The sequence below is a fragment of the Anabas testudineus genome, chromosome 13 (assembly GCF_900324465.2).
Source record: "Anabas testudineus chromosome 13, fAnaTes1.2, whole genome shotgun sequence".
NCBI lineage: Eukaryota > Metazoa > Chordata > Actinopteri > Anabantiformes > Anabantidae > Anabas > Anabas testudineus.
In genome coordinates, this window is record NC_046622.1 from 24,409,144 (window position 1) to 24,432,564 (window position 23,421).

Here is a 23,421-nt window from a genome sequence, read left to right on the forward strand (position 1 = left end):
TTGAATCTTTACACTGTATAGGTATAGTCTCTTGCATGATTAATAGAGAGAGCTGGTTTTGTCATCTCAGGAGAATGGTGGAGATGGGTTCTGAGAGACGGGATATGATCCAAATATCCACTTTGCAACAAATGGGAAGGGAATCACTTTAGATAACACCAGCAGTCCCAAGAGGTCGCTAAGTGTTGACATGAAACAAACTGATAGAAACAAAGACCAAGCGGGTGAGTAGTAAACGCAGCTCGACTTCAACATCATGCTAGATTCAGGCAATCTTGGGCTGAGGTCTATTCGCCGTAATATAAGAGAATACACAAATGACTCATGGCTCAAAATGAGTCACTTCCTTATGAGTCATGTCAAAGTTCTGCCAAATCTCCACTGCCTGGAAAAAACAGATTTTCATATAAAGGATATCTACGTGATACTGACCTGGGGGTTAGGAGAGGTTCAAGGGTACATGTGTTACATGAGTAAATGGATAAAATAAAAAAAAAAAAAAACATTGTGGTTATGCATTTTTTTATTTTGATGTTTCTGTTCTCAATTTGTTTTCCTTGCCATATACGGGACACACATCTTCAGGCCTCCAGAATAAAATTGAGTAAGTAATTTAATTTTATTTCTTAACAATTGTTATGGTACAGTCCATTTTAGAAACATGTTCAAATGTAAACCTGTCATGTTGTTCATTGCTCAACATTTGAAGGAAAAAAAAAAATGCAGATGGCAGCCCACCATGAGCCTGGTTCTGCTGGAGGTTTCTTCCTCTAAAGGCAGTTTTTCCTCTCCACTGTTGCCTAAAGCTTGCTCAAATGGGATTGTTGGGGTTTCTATGTAATCTTCTATACAATTATACTCTGTAAGCTCTTAAAGCTGACACTGTAAAGTGCCTTGAGATGACTATTGTTGTAATTTGGCGCTATCCAAATGAAATTGAATTGAATAGTCTCTCACACTGCTCTGGAGTGATTCTAGTCCACTCTTCTTCCAGTCTCTTCCACAGTTTGGTGACTTTGGGATTCTTGGCCATAACTTTGTGGTTTTGTATTGAGTTTGGAGCAGGACTCTGGGCTGACCATTTTTAGTGTCAAAGAACTGCTTTACCCGTTTGGCTGTGTGACAGGGGGAAGTGTCCAGCATGACAATTTTTAGCTGATTGGGTGACAAATGTAGGGAAGGAACTGCATGTTGTCAAAAGGTTATGATAAACATTCTTATTCACTCCACTGCCATATAGCTGTAAAGGAGGCCCAACTCCTGCTACAAAAAACATTCCTCAAACCATGCTATAATGTGCTTCAGAATATATGTAACTACTAAAATATGCTTAACATACTTCCTGTTTAGATCATTTCAAATAGGACAAAGCAGTGACCTCGATATGTAAGAAATTGTAGGTTGTTCTCCAATTTTGATCTACAGTGTAGTTGGCCACCTTCTGACATGGAAATCTGAAGTTGCGATAAAGTCCACTTATTCAATTATATAATAGGAAAAAAGTTGATTAAGACATGAACTTCAACCTAAAGGCACTAAAAAAGAGATGCAGTCAATGAGAAAGCTTCACTTAACAGGAATAATACACCAGATTTACATTTGCATTTAGTCATTTGGCAGATGCTTTTAACCAAAGCCACAGCTGGGATTCGAACCCTGGTCCCCCACATGTAGTTGGCAATCATACCACTATACTATTCAACCAGATGTAGCATGAGGTATTATTTGCGAAAGGGGGCTTGATATAGCAATAAACTTAGTATGCAAAATGCATTTTGAAGCAGATGAGACTTGACTTAGATTACTATACATGAAATCTTTGCATGTGGTGACCAGAGACTGTAATACGGCTTATAACAGTTAAATAAGCATGCCTCTGCCTATGGAAGCCACTGGGGAAAATCTAAGGTTACACTTCTCTATATGATGTTGACAACATTTTCTACATGAATCTTTACCAACAACAAAGTCTTTTGTGTGTTTATGACCACAAAGAATATTTAAAAAAATTCATGACCACTTACACTACCAGTTAAATGTTAACACTTTCTCATTCTGTTTTCTTTTTTTTTTTTTATTTTATTCCAACATTGTACAATCAAACAACAAATATTACTCAATAAAAATTTGTTGAATAACCTAGAATATGATTAGATTTTCCAAAGTAGCTACATAGGCATACTCATGGCATACTCTAAACAGATTGACAAAGCAGTCACTTGGAATGGTTTTCAATTCACAGGCCACCCTGTCAAAAGATACTTTGTGACATTTCTTGCCTTCTTAATGTGCCCAAGACCATCAGCTGTCTTGTGCACAAGAAGGGTGGGTACAGAGTGAACAGCCTTATTAATGCTACTACAAATACTGTGCTAGGCCCATCATTTGTTTTCCAACAGGTCATGACCCCAAATCCACTCCTAGCTTCTGTAAGAGCTATTTGTCCAATAGGGAGAGTCATGAAGTGCTGCATCAAATGTCCTAGCCTCCAAAATCACCTAGTCTGAATCCAAGTTAGATGGTTTAGGATGAGTTGGACTGGAGAGTGAAGGAAATGCAGCCAAAAAGTACTCCACACCTCTGGGAACGTCTTAAGATTATTGGAAATCCATTCTTTTGACTAGTATCGTACATATGTTGCATCTATAGATGCAATAGATTTCAACTAGTAATATCCCTAGTCAACAGATGTAATGTACTTTAATATAAACAAAAATTGTATAAAGTAAAGTTTGCTCTCAGGTCAAATCTCATTGAGAGTTACATAAATCCCTTGTCTGCAGTGATTGCCGAAGTTAAAGGTGCCATCATCTTTGTCCAGGCCAGTTTTATTAGTTTGTTTTTTTGTTTTTTGTTTTTAAACTTCTATGGAACCACAACTCAAAAGCAATGTCTGATTTTCATGAGTTAAATTTAGTAAATTTTATTTCCCATTACTTTTGTAAGTTTTAAGATATTTCAGTATTTTTATTCCACGTCTGTACAGTGCCTAGCCTACCAAGTAAAAAGGCTAAAGACCAGATACAGATTCTCAACAGTACAATCTAATAAAAAAGGAAATACCCCATCTGTTTTTTTTTTTGTTTTTTGTTTTTTCCTTAAGCTTGAATCATTTGCAGCCTCACCGGTGAACAAGTGCCTTTCAATGTGTAATGTGACAAAAACCTTTCCGCTCATCACATGACTACTTCCCTACAGGCTGATGCTCTTTATGGCCTCCAGCTTGTCAATTATTCATTGCTGGGCTGTGTGGTGTTCTGTATCACCAACAGCCAATAAGAGAGAATCGAATAAAGACATCAAGATGGCAAACAGGATAGAGAGTTAGGGAGGAGGGATGGAATAGCTCCCTGTTCTAGGATAAGTAATGGAGCAAATCTCAACTCTCAACTGGGCGGAGCCTCCACTAAATCAACGCTAGGTAAATGATGTTAATGCTAAGACAAGATCCCACTCTGGGGCCTGGCGTCGAGATGATTGAGATTTTCAAGTAGATAGAGACCCAAAACCACTGCATATTGCAGAGAGAGGCATGCTAGTGCTTGAAGCAGGAAATAGGCACTTTCTGACAGGTGTCAAGGGGGTTGACTGTAATGTACTGTAGGCAAAGTACTTGAGAGGAGGTGGAGCAAAATGTTGACATTAAAAGGTAGTTGTTCTACCCTGAATGCTACTGGCAGTAAGCCTCCTCTTATATCAAATTGTATCGAGTCCATTAAGTGGAGACAAATGATGTGGGACCAAACCTGTAATAGCAGACATTTTAGACTGTGTGCCGAGTTAAACTTCAAGATATTCTACACTTAAAGTAGAGATATGTCTCTAGTAGTTTAGGTCTGTCAATGTATTTTTTAAGTCTACTTACAGAGAGCACAACTAGAAATCTTATTTACTGCCTCAGCGAGTGGCTTATGACACAGACTTCTTCCCTAATAAGCTGGATGAGAATAAAAAAAATTATGGGTATTGAATACCAACTGTGCTTTTTTTTTTTTTTTTTTTTTTTAATTGTTCACAAAGGAGAATTTGGAAAAATCTGATTTAATCCAACTAAACATACCTTTTATATAGAAAAAAATGGGCTGGACTACCATGTGTTTTGAGATTTTCTAGGCAGCTCTAACTACTGGATGTTGATCAAAGACAGCATAGAAAATTTTTTTAAAATCTGAATAAAGGATTTTGTTTGCAGGTGCTGGGCAAGAATGTATTGTATGCGATTAAAATAACATTCAATAATTGTAAAACCCAGTCCCTAAATGATCCAGTCAAAGTTTGAGGTTGAAATGACGTATTTTTGAGTCTCAAGAACCAAATCCAAGCTCAGGCTTGGACCAAACACTGTCAAAACAACCTTAACCAAAAAATTGCAACCTGACATTGTTTTTCCTGTCTGCAGCAGACTCACTCTGCAAACAGCAGCAGATAGCAAAGCATGGACAGAGCACACCTTTTGCATATATGGACAAACATAGAAGTCTCTCTTCTTCCTCCTTCCTCTCATGATCTGAACAAACAATGAATTTATTTGTTTTTGTCGGCACAGTCACATGAACAAGCTAAGTGGTATGTGTGTGCGTATGCAACATTATAACCATTCATGATCCACAATGCAGCATCACGTCTCATTTTTGATCAGCCAAAAAGGAGACAGATCTCTTTCACCTTTTCAGATCTCTGCAGTGGCTTCCTGTACAAAGCCCTTTGCCTACAAAGTGGTCAACTCAACAGCACCAGCTTACGTGAACTCCCTCATTCTGGTCTGCAGTGCCTCTCGCTCACTGCACTTTGCAAGTGAACAACATCTTTGTTCCCCTCACCTCACCTCAAAAGATCCCAGGCAAAATTTTTCAGCTCTGTGGTTCCATGATTGTGGAATGACCTATCCATCTCTGCACGCACAGCTGCCTCACTCTTAATTTTCTAAAACTTGCTGTAAATAGAACTTGTCTGAACCGTTCTCTGCACCTAAAACCTTAAAAAAAATATTGCACCTATACCCCGTGAAACTCAGTCAGTCAACAGTAAATGTCATGGCTGCTGGATTCATTGCAAGACTGAAACTCAAAGATGGAGCCTCATTAGCTGCACAGTAATGCTAAATGGCTAATGTGACAAACATGAGCTTTTCTCAGACTCCAGAGCAAGGGAAATTTTCAGGCTAATTACACAGCGGGACAGTCATGATGTCTTAGAGAGATTAAGTGAAACGTTTAAAACTATTTTATGGCAGCAGTGGATTGTATCGTGGTAAAGTATCATGTTTATCTTTGTCACTTGTAGCATGTCCATGTTTTGTTTTGTTGGAGTTTTTTTTGCGCACTATAATCTGCTTGTTTTTCAGCATGACAATATATAGGCACATTTGGGGGAATTCAAAGACCTGTTTTTTATATTATATTTTTTAACATCCTTTTTTATAACTAATTGTATAGTTAGAAATGTTTAATATACCTGGGATTTGTAAGTTTTCTAAATCTAAATAATAAATAAAAATCTTACACTAGTCTGATTTCTTAAGTAGAAGTCTAAAGGTCTGATTTAATATACACACAAGATTAGCAGATTTACCGTTGCAATAATTTTGTTGGCTTGACACTACTGCCGTATCTCATAGCATCTCTGAGTTTGTTTTAGACAAAACAGGGAAAGGACATATCTGGCTGTGACACAGACATAAAAGACTCTATACAGTATGCCCATCTCATGCTCAGCTCAGAGGGCATAGTTAGGGTCCCCATTTATTAATATTTGATGGGAATCAATAATAGAAGGGTAATATGTGCACTAAATGACCAAGACCTCAGAGACTTATCCACCTCTCTTCCTTTGCTGACAATCTCTATGCTGTCATACATAAAGAAAGAAGGTAGCTGGCAGTATCTGGCCTGTAACAAAGCAAGGGTGCATGGTGTTGAGCACATAATTTGCTTTGCATGGACTGTGTTCTGGCGCAATCCAGACCCAGAACAAAGTCTGTTATCAGTTCTTATTGTCTAAGCTTAAGCAATTATATGACAATTTAAATCTGATTATTGTACCCTTACTATAGTGAAGCTGAGTGCTTTCTGTTGAGCACTGTAGGTGAGGAGGCTTTACATTAACCTTTTTTTGGTTCTGGTTGATGTCTTCTTGTGATTGTTCTTCAGAATCAGAAAATAGAATCAGACATAATTGGCCAAGAAAGTTTCAATAGGTGCATTTCTACGGTTAAGGAAGTCAAACCTCTATTACTACAACAAGTAGATTCAAGCTCCTCTGTCAGCAATTATCAGCACTGCTAAGGAGTTGCAGAGACAGAATCCTAGTGCTTTGACATTACTGGAGAAGGGCTAGAATAAAAACAACACTTCTACAAGGATTTACTATTTTGCTGTGTAGCTGTGTATTGAGTTTAGCTTTCCTGAAAATTGTTTAAATAACTAGTTTTTACTTAAACTTTGTGTAGTGCACAAATAGTTAAATATTGTGCACACTGTCTTTATCTAGAGTAGGGGAACTGTTTCTCAACGACAAATCCTACCCTCTAACATGATTGTCAAAACCCATGGCTGAAGTTATAGTTTACTAGGTTCATACAAATCCTCATAAATATTTCCCTATAATGCCCAATAACAATTATTCCAACACGCAACTAAGTTCACTTGCTTTATTCTAAACCAGGCTGAATTTAACTGAAATGACATTTAATCATAATATAATTATAAATGATATAACTTAACTTACAACTAACTTAACGAATTCAGATCACTTTGCTACATTTCAAATTATATTTTCTCATACTCAGATTGAAGTCATGGGACACCAGAAGAAAAAAAGAAATGGAATAAGTAGCACAATAAGTACAGTAAAATAAAAGTTAAACACATATAGAGGGGAAACTGTTAAGCTTTTGAATAAAATCCATGAGTGTTCTCATAAGCAGAAAATAACCAAGATGGCTCAAATCATCTGCAGAAGATCTGGAATGTGTTCTGGTGCTACGTGGCAGGAAAAGGGTAGCAGCAAAAGGGGGGGGGGGCGGGGGGGGGCTAGACAGACACAAGGAATGAGTCTGAACCCCTTCAGTGTTTCCTCAACAATTTCCAGAGGCCACTGAGGTCAAATCACTGAAACCAGACAACTCTGACATCAGGCAAGGCCACAAGGAAAACCTGCTAACAGTATAAAAGTGTAGATGTAATCTCATGTGTTTTAAGTCACTAATGAGTTGGAGCCTTGCTGTGCTCAACAGTAGGATGTCGAAGTCTGGAGGCTTTGTGAAAACATAGGGAGGATATATTTTAACTCCAGAGGTGCATACTTTTTAAAGCCTACAGGGTACGACAGATTATACAGACCACTTGACACATTGCTTAGCTATATGTAATTCCTCTTCAAGTAAATAGACCGTCCACCTCCAGGCTAAATAATTACAAACCAAGTAGACATGGGCATGTCCAAGCTCATGTTGATTGCACTGAGAATGTGATCTACAGCAGGCCTGGCTTACCATGTGGAACTTGAGAGCCTGGCACAAATCACAGAATCTTTCAACAGCAGATATTTAACCATCACTGCAATGAGCCTTCCATGAATCAGTTGTCAAGGAAGCATACTGTATAACGTAGGTTTAAGTGTTGCTGCCTTATTATCAGGGACACCATAATATGTTTAATGTTAACATTTAGCCATAAATCAGTTGCATCTGACCATTTTGTCTTTGTTTGTTTTGTTTTTGTTAATAGGTCAATTTTGTTTTAATATACACTTAGGGTTAGAGAAGGGCAGACAACTGATTATCTGTGTGACTACTGATCTGTACATTCTTGTTGTGTTAGCTGTTCCATGGTGGATTTTCCACCCCCTTATTTTACAAGGTTTTGACACAACTACCTAAAGAGAAGGTCTATTCCTGAAAAGCATCACACAGGCCTATGTTGTAATTACTGGAGTTCTGTCTGGATGTATCAACATAGACAAGTCTCTCCCAGAGCTTCAAACAACATGGATCACAGGGATACAGTGACAAAGGCCAGAGTGATGCATTGCTCTGCAATTACTCAAGTCTGAGTAGTAATTAAACAATGTAAACATTGAATTAAAGTCAAGCAAGTTAGTCTATAGATTCCAACTAATTATTTAGGGCAACTGATCATCTTTATTTTAAAAACTGGTTTTCCAGATAAGATTCAAATTATCATCACAGAAAAAAGACATGAAGAGGGTTAGTGGTCAGTCAGCCGACATATTAGGCCAGTCTTTGAGACTTTCAATGAATCTGCGTTGGCCAATATCTGCACTCATGCCAGATAATTAATAAAAACATCTGCAGCACTAATTTAATATATAATTGAAAGTAAATTAAAATAATAAATTATCACTTGTAAAATGAAGAAAATTATTAAGATGCATTTGGAAACATTTTATTTGCACTTGAAAAAGCAGAGAGTGAGATTGGTGGATCAGTACAGTTACATTGTTTGTGCTGCAGCCTTTCCTCAGCGTCTGTGTCTCTGTGACCCAGGGTGGAGCTTAGCTCCACACAAAGTAGCCAGGAGAACAAATGAGAAGAGATTTTACTAGTTTACCACTGTAAATGTTGTTACATTTGAATGGTTGCTATACACACCATAAAAATGCACAAAACAGTGAGTGTTTCTTCACTATGAAACACCCCCACTCTCCCACCCCCAAAGATTCCTAATTGACTATTGCGAGAATATACAGTAATACACTTCAGAGGTTGCAATAAATGAAATGCTTTCACAGCTTAGGGCGTTTTTTTTTTTTGTTTTGTTTTTTTTTTTTTTAAATATACTCATGCTATAATTTTTGTGAGGAAGCAAAATGTCACCCAGTGCAGTGGTGTATCTCACTGAGGTGTTTTTGATTTGGATAATTTGATCTGGATCTGTGGCACAGATGAATAAGCAAAATCAGGTTCAAGACTGATGGAAATTGTGGCAAGTTAAGACAATTCATTGTTGGTTTTAGTCTCTATATGGGAATTGTAGTAATAGTATAAAAATACAAAATGGCTGGCCTTAGCCTTTAAACCAACTTGCAGCTTGGAGCAGAGAAAAAGATGTAGTGGTTTGGATTTCAGCAACCAAGGAAAGGAGAAAAGGAAATAGAAGCAAAAAGGTAAACAGAAGCATGACTTACTTGGAGAGAGACACTCCTCCAGCTTTTCCAATGAGCTCCTCATGGTGGAGAACGGCATCATTCCAAGGAATTTCAAGGAATTTCAGCAATGTTCTCATCCATTTCTCAGGATGGAGAACCAGCTGTTCATAGTGCACAGGCAGGCATTTATCAGCCGCCTCCAGGCACTGTGTGTACATGGTCTCTATGGCCCGATTCCACTTGGTCAGGCAGTCCCGGTAGCTACCCAGGTCAAAGCCTGCAATGGTCACCTTCCGTGAAATCATGGAGTGGACTGAAGCTCGCCCATCACGAATCATGAGTATAAACTTGGCGTGGGGAAATATCTTTGCTAGGTAGGAAAGCGATTTCAGTGCAAAAGGGTCTTTGTTGCACAGGTAGTTGGCAGGCTCGCCATGTTTGACAATGATTTCCAGCAGGAAGGCCTGCATAGCGGCGTCCAGCACCTCATCTGTCACACCTGCCTCGTCAAGTCGCATCTTTTCACGGCCCGAGCGACTCCACATCTGCTTCATGGCCAGGATACGTGGGATGACACGGGTTTCTTCACCACAACGTACCTCGGGATGGGCATCCAGCATCGCTCGCATAAGTGTGGTCCCACTCCGGGGCACACCACCAATGAAGATAAGTGGCATGTCTTTGCTGTAAACAAAAGGGGTGCTGAGATTCTGGCCTGTCCGTAATGTTGTACGCATACTGCCTCCCACTGCCGACAGAGGCAAGATTCCACCCAGTTGGCTGCGCTCCTCAATGCGATGGTGGCACTCCATTGCATGGCGGCCCAGGTAGAAGACTGTGACCGAGCTGATTACCAGACAGGCCACCAGTAAGTTCTGTTTCAGCTTGCCAATCATGTTGGTTGCAGGCCACAGACAGGAGAGGACAATATCACCACAAGGGGAAATCAGGGGAAGGGATGGGGGGAAAAAGGGACTAATTAAGGTTCCCACCCTTTATGGTTGTTTGCTGGAAACCAGACATGGATCAAGCTCCCTGGTGCACAGCAGCCGTTGAGTCCCCTGCTCCATTAGGCCTGGTTTGTGGCATAAAACAAAAAAGAAATAGTTAATTCAAAGTATAATAAACAAAAACAACTAAATCTATTCAAATGTTCCATGTCACAGGTTTTAGAATAAAAGATGTCAGCCACCAAGACAGTTCACTATGAAGTGCACAAAAGCACCAGAGAAGAAGTTTGTTCTGTATAGTTCACACAGGGCAGAATGTTGCCACATTCTCTTTTTAAGAGACAAGCGTTTTGATCATAAGCAAGTATTAACATGCAATTTTTACCCAGCAGAAAGCCTAAATCATAAAGTAATACAATTTTAATTAATTATAATGAAGTTGTTGCTTCACAGATGTTCTTTGGAGCATTAAAGTACAAAGAATTGAAAGCCCATTGAAAGATAAATAATTTAGACTCTCTGCTGACGAGACACTTAGAATGTAGAACACCAAATCTATGTATTTAACCAAGGACAGCTCAATTATTCGAATTGCTAAATATCGCTGTGGATTTGAATCTCTGTAGCACATCATCTATGAAAACACTAAGGGTGTTATAAAAAAGGCCATTAATCATAATGAACTAATTTAAGGGCAAAAACACAACAAGCTAAAATCAAATTAGACTTAAAAAGTGACAGAAGGCTATAACATGATTTCAATGTCCAGTTTCCATTGCCTGAAAAGTCAATAAAAAGTGGCAATTAAAAAGAGCAAAGTAAAGTAAAACATTGGGATAAGTCATTTTGGAAAAGCTAGACCTTTTGGAATAGTTCTGACAGTGCCTTGTCTGTATATAGATCTTAACATGCTGCGTGGGAAAGAAAACCTAAATATACTCAAAGTGATCTGCAGGAAGTGTGGGTGAAGATTCCTAAGTCAAGAACAGAGCAACTTTCAGCTGGTCTGCTAAAAGGGGGGTTATGTAGAGCTAGCCTGGTCAAAGATTTTGCATATCACAATTTTTTTGTTTGTTTAAAGTCATGATTTAGAGAGCAACAGTGCATTCACATATAAAGACAGATTCAATTTTAATGTCTGTTTGCAGATGTTTACTCAAACCTCCCCACAAGAATTACCACAGCATACTTCACCTTATTTGCTCTGCTGTTTCCACATCATCATGAGCGTGATGGTTAACAGGTTCTGTCAGCATTGTACTGCAGCAGTGCCACAGCAGTGACTCTGACATCACTATATGACAGGATGCTGTTTATCACAGCAGAGCAATGAACCCAGAACAACCAACTCCCCCAAATGGTTTCTAAGAAACTACTGGGATGTATCAGAGCAGAGCACCACAGCATGACACAAAACAGTCATCCACTTTGTGTGAACCCATGAAATTTTAACTTTATCTTTTCTCAGCAAATATGCAATAAATGAGTGCCATGTTATGTCCCAGGAGTCTGAGTTTAGATGGAGATTCCAAGCTCCTTACCTATGGCTATGTTTAAAAATTGTTTTTCTGTCTTTATGGGCAGAGTAGACATTTGCTACTGCTGACGAATGCTGAAATTGAATGATTCCCATCTGTACCCAGCCCTGCCCTGACAAAACCACACACTGGCTAAAGCATAACACTTCAAAACATGGTGAATGCCATAAATAAAAAAGGCATGGCAGAGTGATTCTCAAAATATCTAAATTCCTCCAAGTTTGCATTATGAAGGCACCACAGAAATTTTATCTATCATCATCTGATAATAGCCACAGTTAATACAGGAGATAAGAGTAGTAAACTAGAAGCTCCAAGTTTATAGACTGTACTGATTATGGATCTACAGCTGTTACTAAATATTGGCTGACATGAGCAATCAGTCACCTCTTTATAAAAGACTGGGTTTAATTTGAATCCTTCCAATGTTATATGAGGAATAATGCAAAAGTATTTATTAGACTTGTTTTCCTTCCATTCCCTTCAATTTGGCATGTTGAAGCGATGGCATTACTAAGCAGGAGACAAACAACTTTAAGTTGAGGCTCAGTTTTGCATGATTATCTGTTCCTGCATTAATTCATTGTGTATCTACAGTTGTTACTGAAGAATGGTATCAGCAATAATCAAATTTTTAAGGATGGTATGAGTTCTAAATTCTGTAAATGAGTCGACTATGTTTGCTTGTGTTTCATCTACTAGCATGTGTTCTGTGCACTCAGGGTCACTCCAGATAAGCCATTTGGTTAATAGATACAACCCTGAATGGGGAGAATTGTTTTTCAACCAGTTGACAACAATAGGCGAAGAATCCATTTAAATTTTGCAAAGCAAACTTCAGTGCAGCCAGTATACTATTACATTTAAAATATATGCCAATTTATTAAATTTATATGTGTACAGACAGAAATGGCAAGGTCAGTACATCACTCAACCATCTGTTTCCCCTGTGACACCATGTTGGCAAGATATTCTTAGTGGGTTACTCATGCCTTAATGAGTTAAGTGGTTGTTGTTGCTTTTAGGCAAACATCATTGTCTGTTAACACATAGTTTTACAAGTAAGAAGCATTTTACAACAAAACATTAGTGCTAGTACCTTGCATTAGGCTTCCTGTGAGAACAAGCTCATGCAGACTAAATTGCAGATAAATCCTTTAACTGATGTTATTAGTAGTACTGTATTACCTTGTAATGTTCAGAGACTTTCATACAGTGCAGCCTTCTTTGCTATTTTCCTGTTGTTGAGCTTTTCTTCCAGACAACCAAATCCAACTCACATATCTGTCTTTCTTTAGTGGTTCAGTGTTAAAGCATACAAGCTACCAGCAACTTTCATCTCAGCTACACATCAGTAGGAAGGTTGAGAACATTTCTCATATGCCTCAATAAAAATTAACATTGCGTTGTCACAAAACAGCAGTTTCATAGAAAAATACATACAGACTAGCAACCCAAAAAAGGTATTAACTCCAGTACGACAGTGAACAGAGCAGAGTTAGCAGGAAGAAAGAAAGACAGCAGGTGAGAGTGAACGCTGGTGACAGAGAAGGAAAGTGAGAAACAAAGAGTGGGAAGAAGAGAAAGATGACAACAGATGACTCACTGGTATCATCACAGACAAGGTAAAGAAAACACTCATGTATCATGTACAACAAATAACCCAAGTCTAAATGTCTTACATAACAATGTAGTTGAATGAGAGCAAAAATCATATAAAGAAAGCATTGATCATCTTTGTTAACAACTGCAATAAAAATGTCCACAGTCAATGGTGGCAGGGACTTATGCATAGTTGACCGTACCAATATTAGTAAAGCTGCTGGAAACATTTGCAACAGCTCGTGCACTAAAGATGCAAAAATACTGACACAAGTCAAGTATTTTCAGAATAAGAAAATAAGAACTTGTGACCGCAGGTTTGCTGGGACATGTCAAAAAAAGCATTGCTCGTCACTCCCATATGAACAATGAACAATGACATCATGGTGTCATTGAGCAAAGCCATTAAAGCTGTGACACAACAAGCCAACATCAGAGAACTAAAGAGCTTACTGAAAAAGGCTCTCCGCAAAGATCCTGTAAAGGAATGAAGGTTTAAAGTTAATAAAAAATAAATCTAAAATCTGAAAATTCTGATTAAAATCAGTCAATATCTGATCAGGGAGTGAGGAAAGAAGAGTACAGTATCTTTAGGCTGTATGGTGGTGCTGGTTTCAGAGGTGGAAGCTTCAGAGGCGGTTTCTTCTTCAGCAATTAAGTTTAGTGATTTGACAGATGAACCGCAACAGTAATAGTACAGTATCTGAGCAGGGACTAGGTCATAGATTTTGGACACTAAGTGCTATGGACACATTTCAAAGCAATAGCATTTAGAAGTTTGGTAACCTCCCTTGCTAGTTTCAGTAAAAAGCAAAATGTGAACCAAGAGGTAACAGACCCATTGTTGGCAAGTCTAGAAAAGAACCAAAAGATTCGAAATGTAAAGGTGAAGCACTCTAAAGGCCTGACTGATAAACTGCGGTGAGATTCTGAGCAGTGTCGTCTTACACCTTGCACCAGGGCTGAAATGTGTTTGTGTTAAATTAATTGAGGCTTCTCTCCTGTTACTGATATTGTATCCTCCTCACAGGATATTCTTCCCATTGATCTGTTAGGGGAAGCGGTGGAGGCTGAGGCTTCTCTCCGAGGAGCAACAGTGAAACCAAACCACATCAACACTTAATAATGAAGGCGGCTATGCAACTTGTGTGAGATATGACTTGAGAGGACCGTTACACAGAAAGGAAAAATAAGTAGAAGAAGGGCACAAAACCCAAGTTTCTCCATTGTCTGTTCTTGGTAAAAATACTAGCCAGGGTAAAAGGTTTCTTTAATTACCCATAAGAACCCATTCTTAAATAATGACCTGTCCGGCAGCATAGCATGCAACATGGACTACTGGATGCCTTGCTGTGTTGGATGCCTGGATGCCTTTTTTAAGCGGAGTATGTGTTTTTATGCATGTGTAATTAGGGTGTAGTATACTCCTCTTCATTGGGTGCCAGCAACTCTTTAAAAATGTGTTCCACATTGTCCATGTGGTTTGTTTCATATCCCACATAATTTTCCTTTTAGTAGAAATGTCTAGGTTCTTATGGGTTAAATGTTCAAGTGATTAATCATGAACACGAAGGATCTCGCTGCTACAGGCGGGAGGAATAAATCAGTCAAACACTGTCAGGAGCTGAACATTCAGTCTGTTGCCTCTTTATAAAAGAATGGTAGGATTCAAAATAAACCCAATGTAAAGTTGAGGATTGGTGCAAAAGGTGTCTGACTTTAAAACATAATTTTACAGCATAATCACTGGAATAACATGTTTCATAATATTTAGACCAATTCTCTCCCTGTTCTCTATAATTTTACCTGTTGAAAAATCTGTTCCTGCATTAATAAAGTAGTGAGTTGAGAACCACTGGGTTTCACAGTAGACTATAACTTGTGCTATTGGGTGTCCACTGTCCATGTAAAAGAAGTCACTCAATATCCAGAATAGAGCCTGAGACCAAACAATAATATCTGCAGCAGACTGTGAATTCATTTCCATTACCCTATGTGATGCCAGCAGCACAGAAACTAACTGATAAGCCTAAACTTTTGTCCAAACAGTGAATCAACATTATTAACATATCCTTCTTCCTCTTCATAGACATCTCCTTATATACAGAGCCTCTCTCACACGTTACAGGAAATCAGGATTCACCATTGTGGTCGTGTTTGTGCAACCCTGGATTGCGAATGCCATTCTCTTACTAATGTTGTTTTTTAGTAAGTTTTCAATCTGAAGTCTAATTCGGCACATTCCTTAGCTTCAACACAACTGCAATCGGTCAAGCAGGACTACTGCCCTGTCCACAATCTCTGCCCCCACAGGCTCTGTCCTAAAACACATGCAGTAAACTCAATCGAGCTGCAGCTACAGCGTGATGAGGAGAAGACATGAGTACAGGTGAGCTAGATCCGTTCCAGCTGGACTAAAATCATGATGCTGGGTGGAAACTAATTCAAAGGTGTGACTTTCTGCTCCTACACAGACAGCTACTGTTCCATTACATTCAGGCATTATGTGCAGGGATAAGAAAGCAAATAAACTAGGGAGAAGGACAAACATAGTTGTCCTCTTCAATTATTTGTGCTAACCTCAGGGAGGGGATTTCATTTGTTTACACACCTGTAACATTACTTATGACCTGCAGGGACCTTTTATGTTGTAAATTATTAAATCATTATTACAATATATTTTAAAAAGCGCTATACAGATAAAAAATTTATTTGTTCAAAATGGTGTGCCATTAAAGTTAAAAACATTTTTTTCAAACTAAAATAACCCACCCCCTCCTTACAATATTTCTCTTGTTTGAGTTGTATTTAATTCCAAGTCTGTAGGAACAAAATAATGAGGTATTTTGAATGTCATGTTATGCCTGCCACCACTTTGCCCACAGAAAAGATCACACACAAACACACAATATGTGGAAGAAGTACAATATGGAAGAAATAGACTGAAGACTCAATAGCCTCTTTTACACTGCCCATTACAGATTACGGGATTCATTTTTGCATTTATTTTTTCTGCTTGTGTAAACCACCCCACCTCACAATCTTTTTCTGTAAGAGAATTAAACCATATCTATATGTATTATTATGCTTGACCTGACCCCAGTCTTACTTTAACTCTAACTTTATCCAGTTATTGCTATCTACTCTTAATCTGGACATTGTAGCAGTCATCGTGTCTCACCTGTTTCTCCACCAACCTCTCCTTACACACATTTCTGGAGGAATCTGAATCCTTGAACATTAGCACTTATCCTCTTGTTGTTCTGGACAAGCATAATGTGATAATAATCATATCTTAGGTGAAAAAACAAGCCAATCATGCTTCATGCACCATTATTGTCTTGAAACGATGTGCATTTGACATTCATATCATACATCATGCTGGATGTCATGTTATGTTGAACCGCTAAATACAGAGGAACCAGTATGTGTTATGCAGTATATTAACATGAAGCAACTTTAGAGTAGCTCTTGTAAATAGGCAAAGGCACCTTGAAGGTGATGAAAGGCGTACACATCCAACCCAAATTCAAAAGAAAAGTATTATCCCCACACTTAAATTAAAAAAAAAAAATCTTGTTATATGGCTATCCTAGAGCCTTGTTGTTTAAATATTTTTTTCTTTTGTTATTGGTGTTTTTTCTATGCCATGTGATCCCTTGTAAATGGGGTTGTCTTTAGGAAGGGCCAGCTTTCAACAAGTACAATTGGATTTCTGTAGAAAAAGCTGAAGATGATCCAAATAAAAACTTTAAATGTGATACATTTTTATCTTCACTCGCGGGTGAGCACGACTTTTGCTGATCTGTGATATCACATTACAGCCAGTACCATGTAAATAAGAAGGAACAACAGCGGACTCAGCTGAAAGGTTAGCAAAACCTGCATTGGTTGTCCTTGAAAAATAATGCCTAATACATATCAATATTTACAGAACTTGTATTTAATGAACAAGTGGTTAAGTGTATCCTGCTTGGGGCAAGGATTATGTGTGGAAATTGGTGTTTCAGTGACTGATCAGAGTAAGTGAAGGAGATTGACAACACTGATTACAAAACAGCACAAGCTGTAAGATTATTGTCTTCCAGGGAACACAAAAGGAGGCCTGAATAATATTGGCAGCACATTCTATAATCCAAAATGTTTGGTGAAAACGCATGAGCTAAGACTTAAAGATACAATATATTTAGAGGTTGTACTCAAAAGAGATGACTCCTAGTCTCAAGAAGCTCAGTAGGAGAGAAATTTTCCAATTTGGATTGGTTTCTACAAAACTAGACACACATGTAACAAACAACACACACACACACACACACACACACACACACACACACACACACACACACACACACACACACACACACACACACACACACACACACACACACACACACACACACACAGTTTATGGTACAAAAACACCTTATTAAACATTTTATGTAAATACCGGGGTTTAGGTAACTATAGGTTGCAAAAGAACAGACACATTAATAATTAAATTTAATTCAACTTAATACAATTTATTTTATAAATTTTAAATTCATTCATTATTTTTGCTAGGGCTGCACAACTTGGCAAAAAGACAATAGTGCCACTTGCGACTGAAATATAATAAACAAATAGCATACTTATTCTGCTTCCTTGGTTATCAAGGAACAGTTTTGAAATATGCATGTTTCTCAACTTAAACATGCAAAGAAACCTGCATAAAACATCTAGAAGCATATTAATCATGCAGCACTAATTTTCACCCAAAGATAAACTAATTAGTAATTTATAATAAATGGATCTATTGTTTGACCCTCACTGCACAAACTACAGCTACTGTGAAGGTGCACTCAAAATCACTATTCATTTTAAACATTTTAATGCAAAGATTTGTAATCCATCTTCAGCTCCTGACCTCTTCCACTTCAACATAATGTACAGTAAACTGTTTTTCATACTATAAAGGTTTTTGAGAAAAAAAAAAAAAAAAAACTTAATAATAATCACAATATATTGTCTTGGTTAAACTCTCACAATGTATTGAATCTTTAACCCTGTGTCATGATACATATGGTATTCCCAGATTCTTGCCAATACACTATATCTCACCCAGAACTAATTTGATCATCTTTCAGCAGCACCCCTGAGCTTTGCCAATGGGAGAAGCACAGTTCAGGCTTGAGGAAAATCTGCTTACTGTGAGCCTTGTTGGGAATGCTTTAATCCAACTGTTACCTCATTTTGTCTGTTCAGGTTTCCCACAAATTGTGGTTATGCAGTGTGTGTGGTTGTGGCAGAAATAAGAACTGTGAGGATTGTGTACTTGAATGCACTGTTCAAGCAGACTTTTCACTCTCCCACTTAAATAATCTGTGTATGCAAAGTAAAGTCTGGCCAGTAATGGATTTTCTGGACCAACACTCATCAAGTTGGAGTAAATAACCAATCCTGGTTGATATACAGTATAAAATGATATCTGCAAAAAGCTAATACTGGAAAGCACTGTGAACATGCCACTGAAAGAGTCCATTTGTGCTGTATAAACTCTTGGATACCATCTCTCTTTCCTTTTAAGTGTATAAGTTGGTGGAAGTGCAATAAGTCGCCATGCTGCCACTGGATCCTCCTTCATCGTGAACCAGATAAACTGTCACTCTCCTGCTCCAAAAACTCCTCAGTGTCAATAAGCTCTACAGCTCATTTCTTACCAGACTACATGTGTAGTTCAGTTCAATTCAATTCAATTGTATTTATTTTATAAATGTTATTTATATTTTAGAAAATTTTATTTATATTTATATATTATATGTATAGCGCCAAATCACAACTGATGTTATCTCAAGACACTTTACAGTGTTTGAGGTTTACGACCTTACAAAATATTGCTGTATACAGAATTATATAGAAAACCTAAAAACCCCACTTGAGCAAGCAACAGTTCACACACAAAGTATTTTTAAAACTTCAGCACAACATTCCAGTGTGTATGTGAATATGCTGCCGGCTCAGTGCATTTAGCACAATCAATTTCAATATATCCAGTTAAAGCAATGAAATGCCCAGGTGAAGTAAATCAACGTCACCTTCACAGTGCAGCTGACAACTGAGCAACTGCATACTCACTATCCCAGTGCAGGAGCTGTAAACAATGAGTGACACATCCCTAATCAGTAAAGTGACTGGCAAGAAAACAGAGGGGAGAGAATCTGCCTGTGCCTAGACTTCCTGTGTGTGTGAGTGTGTATGTGTGTGTGAGCAAGTATAATGAGTGGGCAGCATTTAGTCAACCAGTATGAATAGAATTTGTAAAGCAGTTATACACAATTTGTTCTACCAGTGTAGGAGTGTTGCACTGGAGACTGTTTTTATTCTGATTCTTCCTTAACCTTTGGTCTGCAGTAATATCAACAAATCTACATTTTTTTTAAATCATGCCGGATTGTTTTCTTAGTCATCCAGACAGCCAATGACTTAATAATAATAGTAATTTTACCATGTCATCCTCCAGGAAATGGGAACTCATCATAATTGATTATTCTCAGAAAACATATATTATATAATATATTATATATAAAAAAAACAGCATAATGTTTATATACAATGTGTTCTCCCTGATAGATTACTTAAATTTGGGGTTGCAATAACCAATTAAAATTTGTTAAAAGGTTGCCAACAGTTTTAATCATAGTTGGGTCTTTATATTGTACATATGAGCAAGACAACATGCACAAAATAAAACATTAAACCTATTGTAGTGGCTAAGCCTAAACTTAAAGCCACTGAGTGGCTGCTAGATGTGGAAAAAGTAACTGACCTGCTCTTGAAATAAAACTGTTGAAATATTTGCTTAAGTGTACAGTTTTGGATGTGGAGAATCCATAGCAATAGTATGTATAATTTCGATAAATCCAACAACTTCAACATACAGTGTGTACAGTTTGGCAGTTTATTATACATATTTTATACATATTTCTAATTTTGCTAGTGGAGGATGCATTTACATCGTTATACGTATTTCAGTGAGGTGTTAATAGCCACGTGATGTTGAGAATCCATAAGCTAACCTAGCTTCTAGGTTTTATCATAAAGGGAATGTGGGCATGTAGCAAATGACACAACTGAAATTAATTGAAATATGCTAAAGCAGAGATCTGATAGATAGATAGATCTGAGGGCAGCTGAGTTTGTGCCATTTCTTTTCAGAGGGAGCTGCTGGCTCACACCAACATGTGCTGTTTTCTTTTAAGTTGTTGAGTTGATCTAAATCACACTGAATAATCTGCCAACACCACAAAATGTAGGCTGCTTGTCAAAGGTCAAAGGTACTAACTGGTATACAGGGAAAAGAAAACCACAAACACAATTTGCATCTTTAAATGAATTTACTTCTAAACTTTTTGTCACTGGAAACACATCAGCTATTCAGCTCAAGTTTAGTAATAATTATACTAAAAGGGTGTTTTGAATTCTATGCAGTTCCGATTTGTTCTCCATGGCAATAAAGCCCAAGGTTCATGGGTAATGTAGGGTTCAAAACATGATTTCTGAGAAACTAAGTAAAAGCAAATAGGGTGAGTACATAAAAATACAGGGTTGATACATTATATGAGAGAGTCCTACGTTTTGGTGACAGTAACATTAAGGATAAAAAGAAATCTGAAAGAGCACTTCTGTAACCAGCAGGCCCTCCCACTTTACAAGTCTATAACTGGTCCATTCTTTCCCACTGAGGCACATGAAGTCACTAAGAAAACCTGCCCAAGATGTGGGTGGTCACCAAACTTGCAGTCTCACAGCTCAATGTTCTTGCTCGTGTTGTCATGTTTTCTTGTTTCCCGTCAATGTGGGTTTTATTTTTTAAACCTACTTCCTGTTTGTTTTAACACCTAAATAACAAAACAATAACAAGGGCAATGAACAACAGGAATTTGTGATCCGTGAGCTGTCAACGTTGTAGCCACAGACAACTGAACAAGCACTTTAGGGGATCTACTGACATTTCTCGCTGGCAGCACTACTCTTCTGGAAGATCTGATGAATGTGGGCCCCCACATCAGTAAGCCCTTGAGCAGCATGCAGTTTTTTTGGCAAACCTTTGTAAATATGGGCCCCGCTCGGCAGATTGGAAACCCCCAGCAGTTGGACAGCTGCTTGCGTGAATGTAATAACTGAGATGCAGAATGTTCTTTTCAGACACGGAAATGAGAGTATAAGTGAGCTGGACTCCAACTGATCCAGCTCTGCAGCTGTGGAAGCCGACCCACTGAGCAAAGCCAGCACCGAGAAAAACTCTGCAGTCAACTGGACTCCCCCACTCCCCCCACACCTCCCATCAGACCACCTGCACACAGCAGATGTGCTCCTGGCTACTAACACAGTGGTCATCTGTGCCTCTTGTTAGCCACTTCAGCTTTTGAAGACAGCAACAAACTATTTTTTAACATCGTCCTTGTAAGACTGGAAGATACAGTTCTCTTAGGTTTTCTCAGTCTAGTGAAAGGTTCCTCTGACACATCAAGCAAGTTTCTACTTTTACTTTCTTTAGTAGTAGGGGCGTCATCGATGGTGATTATATTCATTCAACATCTGGGACACAGCATTAACAGGACTGTCTGGAAATGACGGATCAGTAGAATACTGTTAAGTGAGACAACATCTCTCAGGGCCACAATTACTTAACTCAAGAGTATTTTTCCAACCCTATAACGTACACTCACAGGTCATTTGTCATCATTTTCCTTTATATAACCCCAACGCATTCCATTCCCTCTAATGCTCTGAGTAACCTCAAACCAAACTCTTATTTAAAAAAAGAAATCCAATGAACTTCTGTCTCCTTCAATCACAGTTCATGGAAAGGCATCGTAAGCTCCCTGCACGCTGAGGAGGACCGTTTCATTCGACATGTCTGTGTGAACCACTGGTTCAGCTTCAGCACGTAGCACAGTCTGCTTTGGATAACGGTGACATTATGAACAGCACCGAGGACGTGTTTGAAGTTGAACTTCGCTGCATGGTCAGCTAGTGCTATCGTAAAGAGGAAGAGTAGTTTGTTAATATTCCTGAAATGACTTCGGCGGTCTTCAAGGTATGTAACCTGACTGCGTCGGTCGAGAACCGAGGCTCAGCTCGACGTCCCCCCCTCAAGCTGTCAACACACATCCCACCGAGCGCATTCATTTCAAATGGACTTCATTTGTGTGCGATTCTATCAGCCAGAGTCATTTCGCAGCCTTCGTAGCACACATGCCACATACTGGCAATTATGTAACCCCCATTTTAAAGGACGAGCAGATATGCTGAAGCCAAAAAAAAAAAAATTAAAAATAACAACGACGAACTGCGGTTATTCGAGAGCCCCCGTGCTAAAACTGTACGTTTAATTGTCGCAGCCTCTGTGCTAAAGGGAAGGAGAGGAGAGGGACATCAGAACAGCACCACAGCGCCAAAAAAACCCACCTAGTGCTGCAGATACGGCGCAGGAGACTCGGGTTTGTCGGTCAGAACACCTCCACGGAATCCAGTGCCAAGGTCCGAGCAGTCCTACCGTCCTCTACAGTCTCTTTCCAGGCATTTTCTGTGACTATTTACCATGTCCGTCCCACGCAGGATGGCTTGTTGCGCTGGTAGACTGTGGGCGACACCGAGGAGACTGCTACAACTTACTGTCTGTTGCTTTTGAAAGACGGCCTGCGATTCGCCCATAATTCAGACGTTGTTGTGTGTCAGAGCTGCTCATTGGTTCTTACGCTGTTGGGCGGAACTAGAGTACATTTAAAAGCACAGTACGTTCGCGTATAGCAGGAAAACTGGGATCAATTAAACAAACGCTTACACCGTTTGAATATTGATTTTAAAACATTTTTAATAATGTAATATGCAATTGATAACGTAAATGCTGATGATTGGTGCCATCGGTCATCAGCACTACACGAGGAGCGTGTGAGCTGTTCTGTATGATGTGCAGCAGTTTTCTGCAGCACCCTCCTCTTCAGTCCCCAGGTATGTGTACCTCAGCGTCCCCTCCAAGAATGGAATCAGTGTTAAAGCTCGTTCTATTTAGTTCACAACCCACCGGAGAACACTGGACATCATCATCCTTGAACTCGTTCACATTTAGGGTTAAATTAGTGTTGAATGATTGTACCACCACAGAGTCGTCAGAGAACTTCTGCAGATGACAGGACTCAAAGTTGTACTTAAGGTCAGAGGTCTACAGGGTGAAGAGGAATGGT

At 38.7% G+C, this 23,421-nt stretch overlaps 1 protein-coding gene across 2 annotated transcripts in view; it reads right to left on the minus strand.

Moving 5' to 3' along the window:
* The window catches only part of tpst1 (tyrosylprotein sulfotransferase 1), a 42,407-nt gene extending 19,571 nt beyond the window's left edge, over positions 1-22,836 (minus strand). For both annotated transcript variants that reach the window (XM_026370345.1, XM_026370337.1), the window contains exons 1-2: positions 22,646-22,836; positions 9,148-10,183 (exon numbers count right to left, since the gene is read on the minus strand). In XM_026370345.1, the coding sequence (XP_026226130.1) occupies positions 9,148-10,004 (857 nt within the window). In that variant the 5' untranslated portion in view covers positions 10,005-10,183; positions 22,646-22,836. The remainder of the gene's footprint in view (positions 1-9,147; positions 10,184-22,645) is intronic.
* Between the last annotated feature and the right edge of the window lie 585 nt (positions 22,837-23,421).